The 20967-nt window shown below is 31.1% G+C and overlaps 1 protein-coding gene and 1 long non-coding RNA gene across 2 annotated transcripts; one reads left to right on the top strand and one right to left on the bottom strand.

Moving 5' to 3' along the window:
* The first annotated feature begins 5904 nt into the window (after positions 1-5904).
* LOC121174371 (uncharacterized) lies at positions 5905-7528 on the top strand. Its single transcript, XR_005890394.1, has 2 exons — positions 5905-6086; positions 7153-7528. It is a non-coding gene; the product is annotated as an uncharacterized lncRNA (long non-coding RNA).
* A 4607-nt stretch (positions 7529-12135) lies between these two features.
* Positions 12136-13778, bottom strand: LOC100795866 (ethylene-responsive transcription factor ERF105). The gene has a single exon (XM_003555644.5). The coding sequence runs from the start codon at positions 13264-13266 to the stop codon at positions 12466-12468; it is 801 nt and encodes a 266-aa protein (XP_003555692.1). The 5' UTR covers positions 13267-13778; the 3' UTR covers positions 12136-12465.
* Between the last annotated feature and the right edge of the window lie 7189 nt (positions 13779-20967).

Below are 20967 nucleotides of genomic sequence, written 5' to 3'. Positions count from 1 at the left end.
TACGCCTTGATAAAAGATGGATATGAGTTATACTTTAAGTTATTCCAACTCACTATAATTTTTTAAATAATTACATATTAATAATAAATTTACTTGACTTAATGAATGATCTTTTGTAGAATATTTATTATATTTATACTAATATTATTTATGTTAACATATATTTAATTTTTTTTTAATGAAAACATTATACTTTTAATTTATGATTTAATTATACATATAATTTTAAGATTAATTTATAATATCAACAAATTAAATTTGTCAGATTGATTTTAATAAACTTGAGTTCAAATTAAAATTTTAATGGTCTTATCAAAATATGGGGGTGAAGTAGTGCAAAATAACAAAAATGATATCAACAAAAAAAAATCATGAACACCTCTCACTTATTTGACAGCTAAAGAAAGAAGAAAAAAGATAAATTATATGCATAATAGGTAATATAATATGATTGAAATGAAAAAATAGAAAGAATTGAATGAGAAATATTATAAGAGGATGTTTGTAATTAGAAGTAATTAATTCATATATCATTATGTAACTCCATTAAATACTTCTAATTATAAGAAAAATTTTATTATCTGACTCAAACAAATTACTTCCAATAAAAAATATGTATGATATATATAAAAAAAATATCATTACCAAAAGAAAAACCTCAAAACCAGTTTCTCAAACAGCCAAAGTGTACGTAGTATATGGAAGGAAATTTTAATGACAGGTAGCGTCCTATATATTCTGCGGAAGCAATGCAGTGCTGGTTGCAACTTGTTGGCCTAGTTTTGTCATTATGCAGGTATAAGGACATCTTTAATGCAAAAATTTGATATGGATTTTTTAATGATCCTTTTGTGATTAGTGTAATATTGTTTTAGTCATTAGAGCCTCATGTCACTTATAAAAAAATCATACACAATTTTACTATTATATTAAAAAACTACAAAAAAATTTTAAAAAAATTCATGTATTTATATTTTTTATTATAACTTAATTATTGTTCAAATAAAATAATTAATTTTTTAGTTTTTATTTATAAAAATAATAAATATGAATATTTGAAAAAAAAATTAAATATCAACTAAAATAATTAATTCATTTTTTATTTCCAATTGTAAAAAAAAAAATCAACTTTCCCCACTTTCCCCAATACTTCTAGAATCTTTCCCCACACGGTGTGACCAAAAAATAATCCTGAATGACGTCGGTCTACAAATATTTGGGTCGATATTAGTTGAAATTGTTCTAATTGAGGTAGGCCGAAAATACGTTGATCAAGATCGATAAAAAAATAATCTTGACCAAGGTCGATTGAAAATAACTCTTAAATAGATAAGTGTTAAGTTTTCATTTTTTTAGCGTTTAATTACTAAAATTTGTAAAAAAAAAAATTTATAACATTTAAGTTAATATAGATTGGATATGACCAAATTCATATCCACTTAAATGGATTAGATCCTGAATCCAAATTATTTTTTTTTAAAAAATATAAATATAGATTTAAGATCCAATCCATTTAAGCATATATGAATTGGAATCTTAAAAATTCAATCCATGCTCACCCTTACCGAGAGAGCAAAGCCCCTCTTCCTCACACCACAATAGAACCACCACACACCACAACTCCTCTTTCTCTTCTTTTCTCTATTCGATCTCCCCCACTTCTTAGTTTCCTCATTCTCTTTCTCTTTTTTGTCTTCATCATAAACAAAACGTTGGTCATCGTGTCACCATCATCGCTCCATGCACCACTATCGTGGCCCCTCCCTCACGCAACCACTATCACGGCCCCTCCCTTGCACAACCACCGTTGTGGCCCCTCCCTCGTGTCACCTCCATCACGGCCCCTTCCTTGTGCAACCACTGTCAGTCCTTAAGCCACCGTCGCAAACCCTCCCTCGTGCAACCTCTGTTGCCCCTCGAGCCACCATCGCGGCCCCTTCCTCATCCAACCATCATCGTCACCCCTTGATCTAGTGAATTTGATTTGTAATCTGAGATGGTTCTGATTTGTTGGTTTGTATTCTAAATCTGAGATGAGATTGTCTTCTGTTGTTGTGATTGTCCAGATTAATGTTAAACTTCTATGATGTTATTGGTTTTTAAAAAAAATTCTTATTTCATTCTGAGATGAGACGTATTGATTGTTTTTCTTTTTGTTATTTTCTTCTTTTTTTTTACATGGGTGGTTGATGGTGGATAATTATATTTTATTGTTAATTAGCACATGTTTCTTATATAAAATACACTTCTTCTTCTTAATGAACCCATTCCGCCATAGAGATAGTCTCCCGTGTATAGTATCTTCACCAAAACCATATCTTCAAGAGAAAGAACCCGAAAAACATAGCCGCATGTGACAGATTCCTTTGGGAAGCTTTCCCGGAGCATGCGGTTAGGTATATATATATATACTCAATCATAATTACATAGTTGCTGCATAATATCATGATTATTATATTAATGAATTATATATTTAATGATAATTATTTTAAAATTTATATCAATTATATTATTATTTATAAGCAAATAATTATATAAGTTAAACTATTTTAAAATGTGTGAATTACCACCATTAAATTCTTTAAAAATATAAAAATTAAGATGAATTTTTATTAAAGACTGAGGAATTTATAACACATTAAAAAAATTACAAATGTTTTAATAAAAAATTAATCATCAAATTATTCTTCAAAATTATAAATATTAATCAATTTAGTCTTTGAAATTAAGAAACAATGGTGGTTTCAGTCCTATTTATACCATAAGGAATTCAACATAGAATATGTTGTTGTATATTTAGATTAAATATTTCAAAAAGTTAATATCTATTTCATTGCATATTTAATGTGGATTAATGTAATATATTTAATTTACTTTATTATTTATTTTAAGTGTTTTAATTAGCAATTATTTGTGATCAATTAATCTTATTATAAATATTTGGTTTGGAAAAATGTTATCTTTTTATTTAATGTATATTGGAAATCCTTTTAATTTTACATAGTGCTTATAAAAGACAGATTTATATGCCTAATGGGGTGTACCTTAATTGATAACATGCTGAATTTATAGAAAAAGACGTGAGTTCAATCTCACAAAATACATTCTTGGGGATGAACGAGAAATTTTAAGTATGACTAAATTTCACACCAATAATTAATCTCATAACATGTTCAAAGGATCAAAACTTGTGAAAATATTTCTTGTGATCTGACCGGAAAGTCAAAGATCCTAATTACCATAATTAAAAAAAAATAAGTTTACTTAAATTAGATCTTTTTTACTTTAGTCTTGTTGATTGAGTCTTATCTTATTCTTTTGACAAGATAGTTTTAATTATAAGTATCTTTCTTCAGATGTTTTTGAAGAAGAAACTTTTCTTCTAAACCTTTTCTTGTTTTCTTAGTGAGTTCCTGGTTAATGTCACTAAAATCTTGTTAGTTTTGTTACCCCAATTTATATAGGGAAAAACTTGTTAAATTTTATGGGACTTGTGCATTGCACGGATAAGTTCTTGATGACAATGTGAATTCAGACGTATCAGACTTAGTTTGTTCGTGATAATTAATATTGGTTTGTAGATTGTAGTTTGTAAATAATTAGTTCTTGATTCATGAATGACCGATATTTTGAACGCGAAGGACAACCTATGTAACCCAAGAGGATGGTCATAAGCGAAGTTAGCAAAAACAGCTGTTAAACTCAAGTTGTGAGTAAAGCCAGTCACCAAGTAGACGAAAAAAGTTGTTGAGCCCAAATTATGAGTAAACCCAATCACCTAGTAACTAGCATCGATTTAGCCTCTTGGACCTCTAGATGTCCAAGTGATTGGCTAGGAGGTAATTAATATATCTACACTTTTGATTTAAACAAAGAAAGACAGATTATATATAGTGCAAGCAGGAATGGACAGGGAGACGAGTTTTGTTATTCATCATACTTGTATTCAATTTGAGTAGGTTATTTTTGGTATAAAAAAATGCATGTGGTCTCTAAAAATATAGAGTGCAAGCTGAAATGTCTTATATGTTAGGAAATGGGAGAATTTATAATAAAATGATTTGAGAAATATTAGAAATACACTTTTTAAGATATTTCTTTAAACACACTTTTATTGATCAAAAGTTTATTGAAAATTATAAAATTGATGTAGGTTTCACATCATATTTAATGAATCTTTTTTTAGTTTTGTAGTTTTTAATAAATTTTAACTAATAACAAAATAGTAATACTTTAAAAAATGTGTTAGAGGTGTCTTTTTGCCTTCCTCGAACAATTTAATAGGGAAATGGATTCAAACATTCAGTGACTTTGAGGAGGAAAAATTACCATGACTTTTTCTTAATTTTAGGAATTGCGACTTATTTAAGTTTATTTCTACTTATATAAATCATTATTTAAGTTATTGTTCACTTATATATGGCTCCGTTCCTTTTTTAAGTGTCTTTTATATGTTTAGCTAAAATATAATTTGAGGTTTGTTAAATTGAAATAGGAGCCCTGCTTCTTTTCTTCCCCACTAAATGGATCAAACACAACCTGGTTTTATAGAAGGCTGATTGTACTTGTATTCCCTCATATTAAACCTGATGCGTTTTTCAACAAATTTTACACCATTTAGATCTATTTCAACGCTTGGTTCTTCATCCATGTGACTCTTTTAGGATTAAATTGGCTAATTTTGATGAATAAGAAGAGAATGGAGAAGACTACAGTCCGTAACGAAATTATGAAAGAAACATGTAATGTGTTTTATTTAATAAGTTATCAGAATAATTTAAATTTAAATATTTGTAATTCTTATCGATGAAAATAATATATATATATATATATATATATATATATATATATATATATATATATATAAGCATAAATATAATTTTTTTTCTTTTATAAGCAAATTTTGACTACTTTTATTTCATTTAATGAAATTATGCTTATAATATCTTTCATTTAATAGAGACTTTATGTTTAATATCAACTTTTAATGAAGGATAATTTTAAAAATTATTTATTTTTAATTAGAAATGACATAATATAATAAAGTTGATAATTTTTTAAATAAATGTGAAATTATTTTATTGTGCTTATAAAAGTGAACAGAGGAAGTAATTCATAGTGTCATGTTATAAAATAAAAAATGTAAATAAAATATTAATATAAAATAAATCCATGATAGAACTATCTAAAAAATTTAATATAAAATAAGTATTTAGCGGTAGAAACAGACTAGCTAGGCTTAAGTATGTTTGGATTCAAAATTACGTACAAAAGTTCAACTTGATTTGTTTCTTGTTATAGGATAATTTTTAAGACATGATTTATCCAGTTTAAAAGTCTAGTCTATTATAAATGATTTTACATAAAAACAAATGAAAATACATTTTACATAATCATAATTAATGTTGAATTACAACTGCGACAAGGAGAAACTGCAGAACTAGGAGACAATTGTATAGTTTTCGCAATTAATATTAATAAAATGTAGCAAATGTGACAACCTTGACTTGAGGTCATGGTGATTAATATAGGGAAATACTGGGAAACATCAAAGAAGGGCCAAAGCATGATGGACATGCAAGTGGGTTTCCATGATGTCCTCTGCATGTATTGGAAAAATCAATCGATTCATTGTGCCTGGTTGTTTTCAGACAATGACCCAGACGTTAAGGTGATAGAAAAATGAAAGACAAATATTAATTAATATTCTCATTAAGAAACTAATTAAAAGAAAAAAAAATTATTGAAAGCATAAAATTATGTTATTTATAATTTTTTTTAGATTTTTTTATGATTTTTATATTAAATATTTTTTTCTTTCAATATTTTAAGCAATGTCTAGAGAAACCGACTGACAAGACCCAAAATGAAATAGCTAATGGGACATAAATTTGTTGGTCCCCTAATCGCTCGTTGATTTGATTTGCGTCTTGGTCTTCAGTTCATTCAACTCGTTTTCGTGATTTGGCAAAGGTTATACGCATGAAGTAAATAGGAATCGGATCAGAAGGCACCTCAATAAATTAAGGGGTGGTTCGATTGCTATGCAGAGGAGATGAATTGAAGAAAAAATTCTACTATTTGGTGTATGTTGATCCCAAACCTCTTTCTTTCTACTTTAATTTCGATATTTATTCTTTATTTCTTTCATTTTCACTCTCTTTCAATCAATGAAACCCACCCTTAAGAATCAAATTCATGTAACGAGTTTGGATTATCTCTGGTGACATTTATTGGATGAGAGTTTAGTCATTAAAATTCTTTTATAAAAAAATATTGCTATAAATTAATGTTTGAAACTTATGATAGATAAGATGAATTTAATATGGATACTCTCATGTTAGTAATTTTCAATGGATGGATTCAAATAAATAACGATGACGCAACTTCAAAACATCAATTCTAGATTGAGACAAATGTATCATTGATTCAAGTGAAAGAATAACCTAATTTATTGTATTTTACGCTACGTTATATTATCCTTAGAGCAAAATGGTAGAAACTGGTGGTTGTTTTAACTGTGAAACTATTTAATGCTTGTACTTCCAGGGATTGATTATTTAATTAGGTAGTGTTTGGTGATATTTTAGGAGTTTAAAAAGGGCACTAAATTTCGAGTTAAAAAGAAGAATTTTGCTTCTTGTTGATAGATCAGTTGGTAAGAGTTAGGCACATACAAATACAAGATTTTATACTGGATGTAATGTTTGCTATCGTCTAAACCAGGAGTATTAGTTTGTTATAGGTATTTTTTTTAGTTTGACTTTGTTTCATATAAGTTTACAAAAAGAGCAAATCAAATCAAACTTAAATGTTGATTTAGTCTATTTCTATTTTCACGCCTCTACACGTTGTTTGATTTTCTTACCTATTCTTGAAGTTGTTGATTCATAATATTCATAAAATCAAAATGTTATTTGGAAACACACTTTTAGAAATTAAAGATATATATATCAAACAATTTATAATTATTTTCACACCTTACTTAATTAACCGTGCTCGATCCCTTTGATAAACACGTCATTATTTGTTATTGGCGTTTTAGAAATCTGTATTTATCATCTGAGGCATATTATGTATGTCTTTCATTCTACGTGTTCTAAAAAGGTCTAGATGCATTATTTAGAAGGCAATAAGAATTTTGACATGCAGGTGTAGATGGAGTTGCTGTCACGTTTTAAATTCCAAAGCAGTCATTGCTGCAAAACGACACAAGTGGCTGCGATAGCTAATGTCATTGGAGGTTAATTGCAATATATAATGGCAATTGTAAGCCGTGAATTGTTGTGATAAGGAAGAATGGAAATAATGTCTGATTTAGGTTTTTTTTTTTATTCATTTGTCTTTAAAATATGTAGGACTGGCGAATTTAGGATCATAACTCGGGAGACCATTTATTTTTTTAAAAAATAATTAATAATTAATATATGTATCTCATGTGATGCACTGACAAATTTTGTGTGGGGGTTTAATTTGTTAAAATAATAAAAAATATTATCCCACACAAAATTTGTCTGTGCATTAAAAATAAAAAGAATAATAATCAATAAATATATTTTTATAAAAATTAATTTGACATTACAACATATTTATTTTTGTCTCTCATGTTTAAGTAACATCTAAGTACAATTGTTCACTTACGTTTTTGAATCTCCTCTTTATCAAATTTGGTTCTTCACAACAACAATGATTTATTTGGAAGTAAAGAGAAAATAAAAAATATAAATAAAAGAAGTAAATCAAAATAAATATATATAATTTTATAATGATAAACAGGGTCGTGGAATCAATTAGATCATTGAGGCATTTGTCTTAGGCCCCAAAAAAAAATTTTTTTAGGTCTTTTAATTTTTGTTATTACTAATTATTAACAAATTTTAACTAATCAAAATAAAATAATTTAAAATCTCTCTCTTCCCTAAAAATTAGTCAATCAATATCATCTTTTTAAAACTTAACTAATATCACAATTAATTTCATTTAAAATACATTTTAATAAAAAATGAAAAATATATAAATGAGAATAAGAAGAATAAACATTTTACAGTTGACTTCAATCAATTGTTTTATATAAATTAGTAAATAAAATTAGGGTTGAGTTGGCTCCACTCTTTTTAGTATTAATGTTTATTATGTTGGGTAGGTCATCCAATACACATTCGACCCCACAAGAGACCAAAGCAATATATGAAATAGGTATTAGGTCAAGATAGTTGAGTATTTATTTGGACGCACACTAGGCAATGATCGGATTTACTAGTAATCACGAGATTACACCACCTAATTCTACCTAGAGGATGAATTATCTAAATGGTAATTAGTACACACAAACCCAAAGTCTAAGGCCCAATAAAATTGGTATAAAAGGGTAGGACTCTTAAGTAAAAATCATTGTTCATTGAATGCACATTTATTATCTGCATTTACTACTCCAAGCTGAACCCTTACTTGAACATTGAAGTGTCTTTTGTAGGTAACCCCCTTTTGAATCACACCACTCGAACAAAGTGAAGAAGGAAAAAGAATAGCAAGGACCCCTCAGGACAAGGAACAATATTCAGTTATATTGTGACAAGAATATTTTGGCGTCCATCGTGGGACCGTGTAATATAGCCCCCGGCCCCAAGAATTATGACAATTATATGGACTTGAACAAATACAGTAGCAACAGAACAACCTGAGAATCGATAGCGTGAATAAGCACTCGTTGAGAACCAAACCAATTTATTCTCAATGATGAGGAGGTTGCAAGCACAAGTGTTGGATGTGCATCAACACCACGCCGAAGAAATCATGTCCCTTTGGTAGAAGAATGCACAACTATGAGAGGGTAACCGATCTTAGCAATTTGAAAATGAAACACTCGTTAGAGCGGAGGCGAAGTCAACAACCTTTGAGATGCCAAAGGCCACCAATGTTAGTGTTTGGCTGGACACACACACCCAGTTAGTAAACACGTTGGGGAAATAGTTACAACTGCTCAAGAATCCTTTAGTCCCCGACATCATGGAGCTATCCTTCCTTCCAACTAGAAGAACTTGATTATCAAAAAGTATGATGGTACTGGCAACTCGAATGAGCACCTTGATCTTTACATCACTCAAGACAGCCTTACACTTGTGATGATGTTGTTTTATGTTTGCTGTTCCCCACATCCTTGTAGGGTCAAGCCCTTCACTAGTTCACCTGATTATCCCCTAACACCATAGACTCTTTTGATACACTGGCAACTTAGTTCAGAATGCAGTTCCCAACTAGCCAACCTCATCACCTAATGTCGATGGCCTCGATCAACATATGACCAAAAAAAGAAAGAGTCGATTCGGACTTTCATGGAACATTTCAAAAATAAATCTTTGAATATTTGAAACCTAGACCTAGCAGGCACCATGCAACACTTGACAACGATACTTAGGCTGGAACCCTTTATGAACAACTTATGCAAGAAGCTCACTTCTAACATGGATGAGTTGCGACGAAAAGAAGTCAAGCACATGCAAATGGAAGAACAGGTCAAATACATACTTAAGCCTTGGGTTGAAGCTTCTATTTATTTTAGACAAATATTAACTAGTATCTTTAGGGCAGTGGTCAAGGGAACTTAAAGAAAAAAAATATTGGGATGCACAAAATTATCTTATTCACAATTTTTTAAAGTTTTTTTTTATTATTTTCACATTAAATATTTTATATTTCAATTTTTTAACTAATACTCTTAGGACACTAAGGATATTGTTTATTTTATTCTTTATAATTCATCATTATCTTTTTGTACGTTGTAAATTTTAAAAGAAGACACAGAAAGCAATTGCCATGCGCAAAATGAATCACGTTACATGGTCCAACAAACAAAGCAACAAGGAGTATACTCTTTCTTATTAAATTCATGTGGGTCTCACTAATTTGAAAATGAGGCTCATAAAAATAATAAATAAGAGTCTTTTGCTAACATTTCTCTTCGTTTACATATACTAGATGGCTATCTTCTAAAATTTGCTGCAAAATTATGGATAGGTACAGGGCTGCTTCTACAGAATGGAATTTAAAGTTTAACATGTTAATTAAATCGTCCCTTTTACCAATAATATGTAGCACTTCATATTCTGAAGTCTTACATGTAGAATTAAAATGATTAACAAACATATATAACTTTCTCTTGTTGCTTGTACTTGAATAATTAGTGTTGGAACTCAGCAGCCTATTTGTTTATGTGGACAAAGAAAGATACCAGTGTGGTTGCTGGTTGGACCAAGATGGCAGATGATGATTTATCTCAATTAAAAATGCTCAAAAGAGACAATATGTGATTATACTCAATTTGTGTGTTCTGCACTGTATTCTTGTTCTCAGATTGTTTATATTTAATAGTATTTAGTGTAGTTACTAAAGATGGTTCCAGAACTGCAAAGTCAAAGAAAAGTAAAATGATTTAGCCTTTTGTTTTATTTTGTCCATTTCTCTAAGTCTTGCTTCTTACTTACCTTTCCTCTGGCCTCATGCATTTGGCCTTCATCCGTGTGTTATAAGCTTTTAGGGATTGTGTTCCTATAGTTCAAGTCAAGTTCATTTTGTCCCTTCTGAGTAGAAGATGCTTGGAGCCTAGCATGATGACTGACTTTGAAATTTCTATTTTTCCAAAATCCTTTAATCTAAGATGTTAGCCTAAATTTTTGTGAACATTTTTCATGTGATGCTGGGGGTTAAATTTCCTTGCATTTTATGTTTAGCTTCATGACTTCATAACATCTTGCAATGTTAATTTTGCAAACAAGTAAATTACTATCTTATTGTAAAGGTATCTGGCATGCTTTGCAACTCTGAAACATATGGGTTCTTCTGTTCTGAGTCATACCCGTGCCAAATACTTATCGAGTATAAGTATACATTAGATAAGCCTAGTTAGCTACTTAACAAATTTTTCTCTCACAAAAAGTAGTTCAACAACTTGGGTACGACTCTAATAACTAATAAGAGTCGGTGTGACTTGAGGCACATGGATAAGTACGATGTTAAGCACAAGCTAAATAATTTTATCCCAAAAATGACAGTTTTTTATTTGTTACACGTAAGGTATTCTGTGCTGAGAATTGGAGGATAATTTTTCATATTGAGATTGACCTCTTTTAACAAACTTAGCAACACCACATGCTTAAAGAGTATGGCTATCCATCAACCATATTACACTATATACGTTGGAAAAGTTTTTTTTAGTTAGATGGGGATTTTCCCCTTCTCTCTTAATTTTCTGATTTACTTTCTCTAGTCAATCTAGCCCATTCATCTTTAATCTTTATATGTAGAACAACAGTTTGTGAAAAAAAATTATTATAAAGGACCTGAACGTTGATATCATTTGGCATTACTTTGAAGTGTATAATTCCTTCTTGGATAATTAACTGCAACCTATAATAACAATCAGCATTAACATAGAATTGAACTGGGATGTGGAGACTTGATAGCAGATATCAGACTCTGATTGTTTGTTGTATACTAGTATTAGCATATCTCTGTAGCCTGACTTGGAATCCATTTTTTTTCCTTTTCATGGTATGATCTGAACTACCTAATCTGTAGGACACAAGGAATTTTTTTTTTATTCATGAGAATTGATTACAATAACAAAAAATTTATAATAACTCTTCTTATTAAAGTAACGCAATTACATCGAACAGAAATATATAGAGACATAAAAAAGGATAAACAAGTACCTATTGTGGTCATCTTTCTTCTATCAACTCTGCCAGATACCTTGCAACAATATAATAAACGGGTAATATAATAATATTATTGATGTAAATTCAATTATTTGACCGCCCAAAAATTTTAACTCCGTAGAGTAAACTTGCCCACAGGATTGAATCTCACCAGAATTATTTTGCTTATATTTTGACATATTTCTGGACTCATTTTTTTAACCAAAAAATGATCATACCAGACTATTATAGATTACAATTAGATTTGATAAGGATCCAGTTACTACTGAAATAAATCTAAGGGTTTATCTCTTTTTTAAAATTTATTTTATTTTGGGGAAATTCGTTATATTGGTGAAAGGAATAGCGAAGATTAAATCCAATAAATAATGTCACCAGCTATTTTCAACTTTCAATGACGGCAATTCCAATGGACGACATATTTTCTCCAATAAACGAATAAACAAATTTCAATGTTGCTTCAAGTACAGTACATTTCTTGACCAAATGAAACATAACTAAGGGAAGAAGATAAGCATGAGAGCTTTTTTTTTTTTAACAAACAAAAAAATCTTGCTTCATACTATCCTATATTTACATTATACAAACCCATATATCTTCACTTGCAAATTAATCTATTAGTAGATTAATTAGTACTACCATTTTGATTTACGCAAATTACCAACCTAAATCAGAGAGGACAATCCCCAGCATCATCTCTCCTTAATTTGGTTACCTCAAACCATCATTGAAATAGCGAAAGTCCACAATCTCAAACAACCATTAGTGGAGATAGTGGTGACAAAGGAGGCACACTAAAGATAGTTCCCATAACATCAGTGTCCCAAAAGCCTTTCCAACATGATGGAGTCAAAGGGCAAACAGCTTTGGGAGAACACTCTTCTTTCTTCACATGCTTATTACTATTATTATTGTTGTTAAACTCACTTTTCTCATAGTTGTTGCTTTTACTCTCTTCCTCTCTTTCCCTCTTCACACCAACCTTGATGCAGCTTGAGACTGATTCCTCTGACTCTCCAATCTCCAAAGGGAAATTCAATATGGCTTTGCTCCCTCTCATCTTGAAAGCAGCTTTGTCATAAGCCTTGGCAGCTTCTATGGCTGTGTCAAAGGTTCCAAGCCACACCCTTGAGCCTTTTCTATTAGGGTCACGGATTTCTGCAGCATACTTGCCCCATGGCCTTCTTCTAACCCCTCTATAGTGCTTGTTCTCTTTGATGTTGTTGGTTTCATCTGAAGAAGAAGTAACTTGATTGTTGTTATACATGGTTGTAGCTATTGTTGTTGTTGTTGTTGTTTGTGACATAGTTGTTGTAAGACCTGAGGTTATGGAAGGGATTGTGATGTTTCTCAAGGACGGTTTGCGGTTGCTTAGATTTGATGAGGACCTTGGAGGCTTGGAGAAAGATGTGATTTGAGGCATTTGAAGGTTGGTATGGTTCATTGGTATGTTATTGTTGCTCATATCTGGAAATTGAAATTGAGATGGAACTTCTTGGGGTAGAAGGTAATCAGTGATGCAAATCTCAGATTGTGAGATTGAACTTTGCATTTTTGGTTGTGAAATTGAGGCTTATAAGGTGTTTGAGGTGCAAAGAGTGAAATTGGGTTCAAGACTGTGAATGGTTTTATAATTCAAGGAGAGACAAGGAACTGATCAACTTCTTGGATGGTTGCTAAAGTTAGGAAAGTTGAGAATTTGGAATTGGTTGAGTGGAAAATGGGGAGTGAGGTGCATATAAATATGAAGATATATGTATCAAAGAATTAAAGAAAGTTAAGAAAATTAAAAGAGGTGGGTTTCTATAGGGGATCCAAGATGGTAAGAGGAAGCATCCCTTTGTTACTATCAATAATTGGTGTGAGAAGAAATGTCACGTCTTTATTTTTTGTCGTTTAGGATTTTGTTAATGTCAACTTGACTTGTTGTTTGTGGGGGGCCATTAGCCCATTACTTCACGAAATGACCCTTCGAGGGTACTTCCTTGCCCTTGGTATAAAGTTAGTTTGAATTCAAGTTGAGGGTTTTCGTCTATTTATGCAATTATTATGAGTTATATGTTCTATGTATCTGTGTGCGTGTCAATTGTCCAGAGTTCCTGTTTTGAACTTGCAAAAGAAATAATATAAAAATATATATACACATCATCCTGATAACGATTGTTTTAAAATTATAATTAAAAATATTCAATGTATTTTATTAAATTTGTAAGTTGCTTGTAAGAAAAGAAAATTGTAAATTACTTGCAAGTGTGTTCAATATCATTTTCATAAATTTGGGTTCATATTATGTTTAAAATTACTCTTATTTTTTTTAATTTTTAGTCTTTCAAAATTTTAGATTAAATGTTATTTTGATTATTTATGTTTTTAAATGATTTCATTTTAATCTTCTTTTTTTGTCTAAATGTTACTTTTGATCTTTTATATTTTAATATTTTTTAAATTTTGTTACATGAAATTTTAAAAGTCTTATTTGATCCTTTTTGTTGAAAGGTTAAATGTGTTATGAGACAAATGTGACATATTGTTTAACGCTGGTTAGGAAAATGATGCCTGAACTAATATTATTTTAAATGTTTTCATTTTGATTATTAATGTTTTTAATTTTTTCCATTTTGATACTTTAATTTTTTTTTAAGTTTCATTTAATTTAATGTAACGGAGAACATTCTACCAAAACTGTAATAGAGATTTTGTCTTAGACATTTGTCCAATAACTACAGAAAGCATTTCCCTAATCAAATAGTGTGGAGGGCTGCCAACAGCTACGGATTTAGGTTCAAGGGTTTGGGCCTAACAATTTTTAAAATTTTAATGTATATAATAATATATAATATATTAGTATTAAAATATTATTTGTATTTTAAAAAATAAAAAATATAAATGTCATTTATTTTTTTATCAAAAATTTTATTCTTCTTTTAAAGTTATTATTGTAAAGATAATGTCATCCTTTCACCGTTTTAGATAAATATTCTATTTTCTTTTATAATTTTATAGAAATAATTATATATCTTTTTTATAAAATATTTAAATATAATTTTTAATAGTATTTTTCTTCTATTATCTATTATTTTAAAGGTTATAAATGATCACATCTGCAAGAATTTCGTTTTCTTTTTATGTTATATTATTTTATTATAAATAATTTGTGAATTAAAGACTATTTATTAACTTCTGTCAATGTTGTAAGCACAATTACAAATTAACATTGTATAATGGATTGACAGTTTCATGTTTGAGACACACTAGCAAGTATTCTCTCTCTCATATTACTTGTTCGTATATTATTATTTTTTTGTGTTTTTCTTCTCGTCTTTATTTTTGGGACATTGGTTGTGATATTTTAGCGTGCTTTCGAGTTCGAGTGCATGAATTCAAACACATCCATACTTAAATCTTGGGAGAAGCAAACGAATATCAAGTTGCACGGTAGATCAACCAAAATTTGATTTTAGTGCATTCTAATTTGATAGATTTTAAGAATATAATTGATAGGCCATTTTCTTTAAAATTTAAAATTAACTAAATATCAATTTTTATTATAAATTGATGATCAATATATATCTATGGCATTTTAATAAATTATTATTATTATTATGTGTGTCACGAAACTGGACCCACTAGGATCAATCCAGCTGTATGCCTGGGTGCCAAAGTCACAAAAGGTAGTGTTATCTATTATAAAGAAGAAATTAGAAATGGATTTGCTTCAACACAACATTGATTTACTTGGTTTCTTTCTGTTTTGGATGTTATAATATATTCTGTTTTAATTTTTTTAGCATGACTTTCTCTAACTTTAAAATGATTTTCACATGAGCAATTGCACATTAGTTATTGAAAACAAATTTAGTAGAATGTCTTAAATTACCTTCATTAGACTATGACATCATATAAGACTAATAGGATCAAAATGTACCATTTTATAAAATTGAAAAGTATAATGAAACCATTTAAAAATGAAACCATATTTTATATGAATAATCAAAATAAAATTATTTAACACAACGTTATTTTATTTCAATTAACATATCATATTATCATCAATCAGAATTAAGAGATAAGTCAACTTTTCTGTTAACATATATAAAACATAAATGATAAAAAAATAACATTTAATCAAAATTTTAAATGTGCATTAAAGTTTTTGTGCAGTACCAAAAAAAAATCATCAACTGATCGATTTCAATGTAAAGTACAAAATGCCAAGAATTGAAAAAAAAAAATCAACAAAATTGAAACTTGAATGTAAGAATATTGAAAATTGATCTAATTTAGTCTAATTTAAAGTAAACTTATATGTACCAATATAATCTTTTTTTGCTGACGGGTCTGGGCAAAAAGCCCCCGAGCCACAATTATATTAATTAAAGCCAACTGAGAACCAATTACATCAGAATCCTCCTTCAAAGAAGGTTCAACAAAAGCTAGAATATGCAAAAAAAAAAAAAAAAAAACAAGAAAAATGTTTTACACAAACCGCTCAACTATCACTACTTAAAGAAAAAGCATGCTTGGCAAAAAAGTCAGCCAAGGTATTACATTCCCTACGAATATGAACAACAGAACACTGACGGAGATAATTCTGAAGTCTTTCAATTTCTTCCAAAAGGTGATAAAAAGAGTCATCCAAATTCCAACCATTGTTAATAAGGATTACAGCTTACAGACAATCCGATTTCACCACCAGATTTTGGATCCCATGCTTCACTGCCATTCCAAGACCGTGGTACAGAGCCCACAACTCCGCCTCCAGAATAGAACAGAAACGGATTCTTCGAGAGAATCCTTCAATCAAACCACCATAGCCTCGTTGGTAAGCAGCAGCACTGACACTTTTAAAAATAGCACCATCACAGTAGAGAGAAAAGGCATCATTAGCATTACAAATATCTAAGCTATCTTCATTGGTAAGGCCAAGATGCTCTCCAGGGTGCAAAGCTAGGATATTGTTAGAGCTTATCTGAATATCTATAATCATGGCTTTGACACTCGCCACAACTCCATCCACTGAGAACCATTTTTGGTTAAAAATAAAGCCGTTACGTCACCGCCAAATGCATTCCAAAGTAACTCCGAAAATCGTACTCCAATGAGAGTTATCAACCACAAGATTGCTGGATAAATTCTCCCTTAACCAGCTCTCCGTTTCCAACTTAAAAAATCTCGTGGGATTATAGCCACCCAGGAGAATCCAAACCTGTCTCACCCACTTGCAGTCTGATTTTTTTTCCCACATATACAAAAAAAAATTACCAAATTATACTCCCCTCATTATTTACACCAATATACATGATTATTGTTCACACTATAAATGAGTTTGGGAGACTCGAATTTACACTAAGATTTTGAAAAATTTTGTTTTTTTTATGTTGACAATTTAGGTCCCTCAATCTGAATTCTCAACGTGTTTTTTGTTTTTAAATAATTTTTTAAAATATTTTTTTAGAAATATATATAAATAAAGGAAATTAATAAAATTATAGAAAATTATGAATTTAAACAAAATTAGTTAAAAATATTAGAGTGTAAATTAGTTTTAAAGATCTACACTAGTTAAAAGTTGTACAGTTGAATAATATTTTATTAATTTATGAATGATGTGAAATGAAATACATTGATGGTAAAAAAAATTAATTTGTTTGACTTAAACTTTTGGGACAGTGGGGACACCTATTTTTTGAATGACCAACTAGCCTACAAATTGACCGTTTAGGTTGACCTCTTTCTCTCTCATCCATATTTGTTTGTATTCTTGTAGATTTTGGTCGACTTTTTTTGTTTTTCCTCATGGTCGGATTGACACATAATTGTGGTCTTTCATATGGTGAGTAGTAATCATGATGACGCATGTTTGCTAACAGGACTTTATAGACACTTGACACGTAATGCAATGTGTACAATGGACTAACATATTGCAAGTAATCTATATTGATGTGCTTACATGCAGCAATGACATGTGCACATGGCATGTGTATCCTTTAAGGTTTCCCACAATCACATGTTCTTTGATCCAGTCTGACAGTGAATTTCCCCATTTGACACCTCTCTCTCTCATATTCACTATTTCCTCAACTTGAAATTGAAATCTTTGTCGGCCAAACTGTTGAACGTAGTCAGTGTTGGACTTAGTTTCTTCTTTGGTGATGAACTTGGCTGCAATAAGTGTGTAAACTTGTTCAGAGGCGATCATTGCATCAGTCTAAGTCCCACGGTCAACAAAATATTTGTTTAACTTCTCATAGGTGGCTCTAACCAAGGCTATGATTGGAAAATTTTGATTTTTTTTAGCACCGAGTTTAGTGACTCTGCCAAATTAGTGGTTGTGTCCCCATCGTTTTCTCTCATCCATTGCCAAGGTCCATTGCTCCCTTGGTATTTGATCCAACCATGCAGTACCGTGTGGGTTGTCTTCTTGTAACTCTCAGTAGTGGCAAAAGAACTCTAGTTAAGTCATGGCATACCCTATAGTTTGAAAAAAAAAATGTAAATCTGAATGTTAATTTAATGTTAAATAATTAAATATTGTGCATTAGAATATAAACAAAATATCTTATCCATACTCAAGACGTTTTTTCTTTCGTCCTCATTTTTGAATTGTTTTTTGTAATTTTGGCCAATGTACTGAATACAAAACACATGTGACGAGTTGTCTGTTGCCCACCCACTGTCAGGTCGTCTGTATGCACTTTTGATTGACTCGTGTCTGTCAAAGATTAAGCATATATCATGTTGTGGTGTCACATGTGTTCTCAATTTTTGCAAAAAAAGTGTCAACCATTTGGTGTCTCACCCTCGACAATGGCAAGTGCCAAAGGAAATATATTGTTAGCGTCATCTTGTGCAACTATAATTAATAGTGTCCTTTTGTATCTTCCATATAGCCATGTTCCATCGATTTGCAAAATGTGTTTACAAAATGCAAATGTATCAATGCATGCCTTAAATGATAAAAAAAGTCAATAGAATATAACCTTGTTTGGGATTGGTTGGTTGGACTCGTCCAGTGCAGGAATAGTTTGTAGGTATTTGTGAAGTATGTTGTATGACTCTTCCCAATTACCATATGCATGCTCGAGGGCCCATTGTTTTGCTAGCCATGCTTTACGATATGTGATGGTGTATCCGAACTCTTGTCTTACGAATGTGATGAATGTAGGAATGATTAGTTGCTCGTTTTCTTCAACCATTGCAAGGATATTTTTGCCTACATGTTTCGAATCCATCTTATTATGATATTGTGAAATGGTTGGCATGACGCATGTGTGAGGCCCTTCTATCATTCTAATTTCCCAAACTTTTAGATTTTTTCTTTCAGACGCTCTAAGTTTCCATTGGCACCCTTCAGCTGGACAACATAAGACTTATGTATCCTTCGCACACCTCTTGGCTTTGAAAGTTACATGGTTCTTAATGTGCCATATTTTTACCGCGTGTTTTAGGTCCTCCAATTGACGGAATCACTGACCAACATACAACTCGACATCGTGCGAGTCAGATTGTTGTTGCTGGTCCAAATAATGCCTATATTCGGGGTTGTCAGCCACTTGGTTGTCACCAACATCAGCGCTATTTGGATATGGAAGATAGATATTTTCAGTTGATTTTGGTTGGAAAAGAAACTGTATGTCATTATCGTCATTGTCATTGATGTTATTATTGTCCGCCAAAATTTCATCTTCGTCGCTGCTAAAGTCACCAACTACTTCATCCAGTAACCCATTTGGAGCATGATAGTCATGTGACATTTCATTGCTTTCAGACTGAGCAACATGGATATCAATAGTTGGGTCGACATTTAGGTGGGAAGGCTCATTTAGTTAGGGAGTCGTCTCACAGTAGTTTGACTATCCACCAAGTAGCTGTGTGTATGAGCTAATGTGGGTATCAAATTTGGTGGGTTCAAAATGAGGGAGGTAATAATCATTTGTGGGTATGTATGGGATTGGTGTGTCAGAAGATGGGTCTTCATGGTAGGTTTGAGTATGGTAGTCAGTGTATGGTGTTTCATGAATTTGTGGTAATTGAACGGTTGTTTCAATATTGGTGGTAGAAAAAGGTTGTTGTTCGTATTGTATGAGCAACTGAAAGCCACTTAAGCATTGATGTCAGTTATAGACATCAAACATGCCATCAATATCCCCATCGTCATTGATGGTAACAACCTGGTAATTGAATATGTCAAACCCAACAGAAATGAGGTATCGATAAATGACTGTGGTTATGGTTTGACCTCGATTTAGGCCCATTTACGTTGGATTTTTGTTTTCAAGGCATTGAAGGTCATGCCTCTCCTCATTGAAACAAGTATATTGTTTCCACCCATAAACTCTGCGACATTGTCACAGTCAGCTACATAGGCGTCGTAGTAGACTACGACATGGACGTTTTCGTTTCTGCTTGCCATGGTGACTGAGAGTGATTTGGTTTGGAAACTAAGAGTGATTTGAAACTTTTGTTGTGAAGTGTTTTCTGTGTGTAAAAGATACGTTTGGAGACTAATTTATAATGTCGTGGCTACGAATAGATCCAACGGTTGTCATCGCACCGACAATTTTAACAGTCAAGATTGCCTCCAAGGTGTCATGAACAGTGCACCGCCAACTGTAGCGATCAAAATTGCATGATCAATGCCGTGAACAGTGCACCAACAATTTTTGCGGTAAAAAATTGGTCTACATTAACGTGAATAGTAATTGAATAGTATTTTGACGCAACGGTGACATGAACAGTGTGGCTGCCAGATTCCTGACGCTTACAGTGACATGAACAATATTCTAACGCGCACGGTGACACTGTAAGATTCCCAACATGAATAGTAAATTGAACAGTGCGTAGTGGCACATGCAAAATTTTCCCCACCTATAAAAACCATCTCAAACGGCTTATTCCATATAGCTTATTACACTCACATGTTATTTTTGAATAACAACAACTAAATTTTCAGTCGTTTGATTGTGTAAAGGAAGAATGGAGGCAACAACATTGTTATGGAAACAAGATTTTCACCGAGCTTCAAAGATATAAAACATGGTAAGTACCAATTAAATGATATTATAACCTTTTATTGTCATGACAATTATAAAAATGTAACTTTTGTTTTATAGGGACAACCACCAATAATCATTTCTTATTGTCCTTTGATGTCTGTTGCTCATCCTTTAATTGAGTCGTTACTTGCTCATACTGGGTTTGCTAATGTGGCAAAATTATGCTTCTTCAAAATTGATCATCATCTAGTGATTGC

This window comes from Glycine max, chromosome 20, assembly GCF_000004515.6.
Source record: "Glycine max cultivar Williams 82 chromosome 20, Glycine_max_v4.0, whole genome shotgun sequence".
Classification (NCBI taxonomy): Eukaryota; Viridiplantae; Streptophyta; class Magnoliopsida; order Fabales; family Fabaceae; genus Glycine; species Glycine max.
This window is presented reverse-complemented; position numbering and strand designations above follow the sequence as displayed.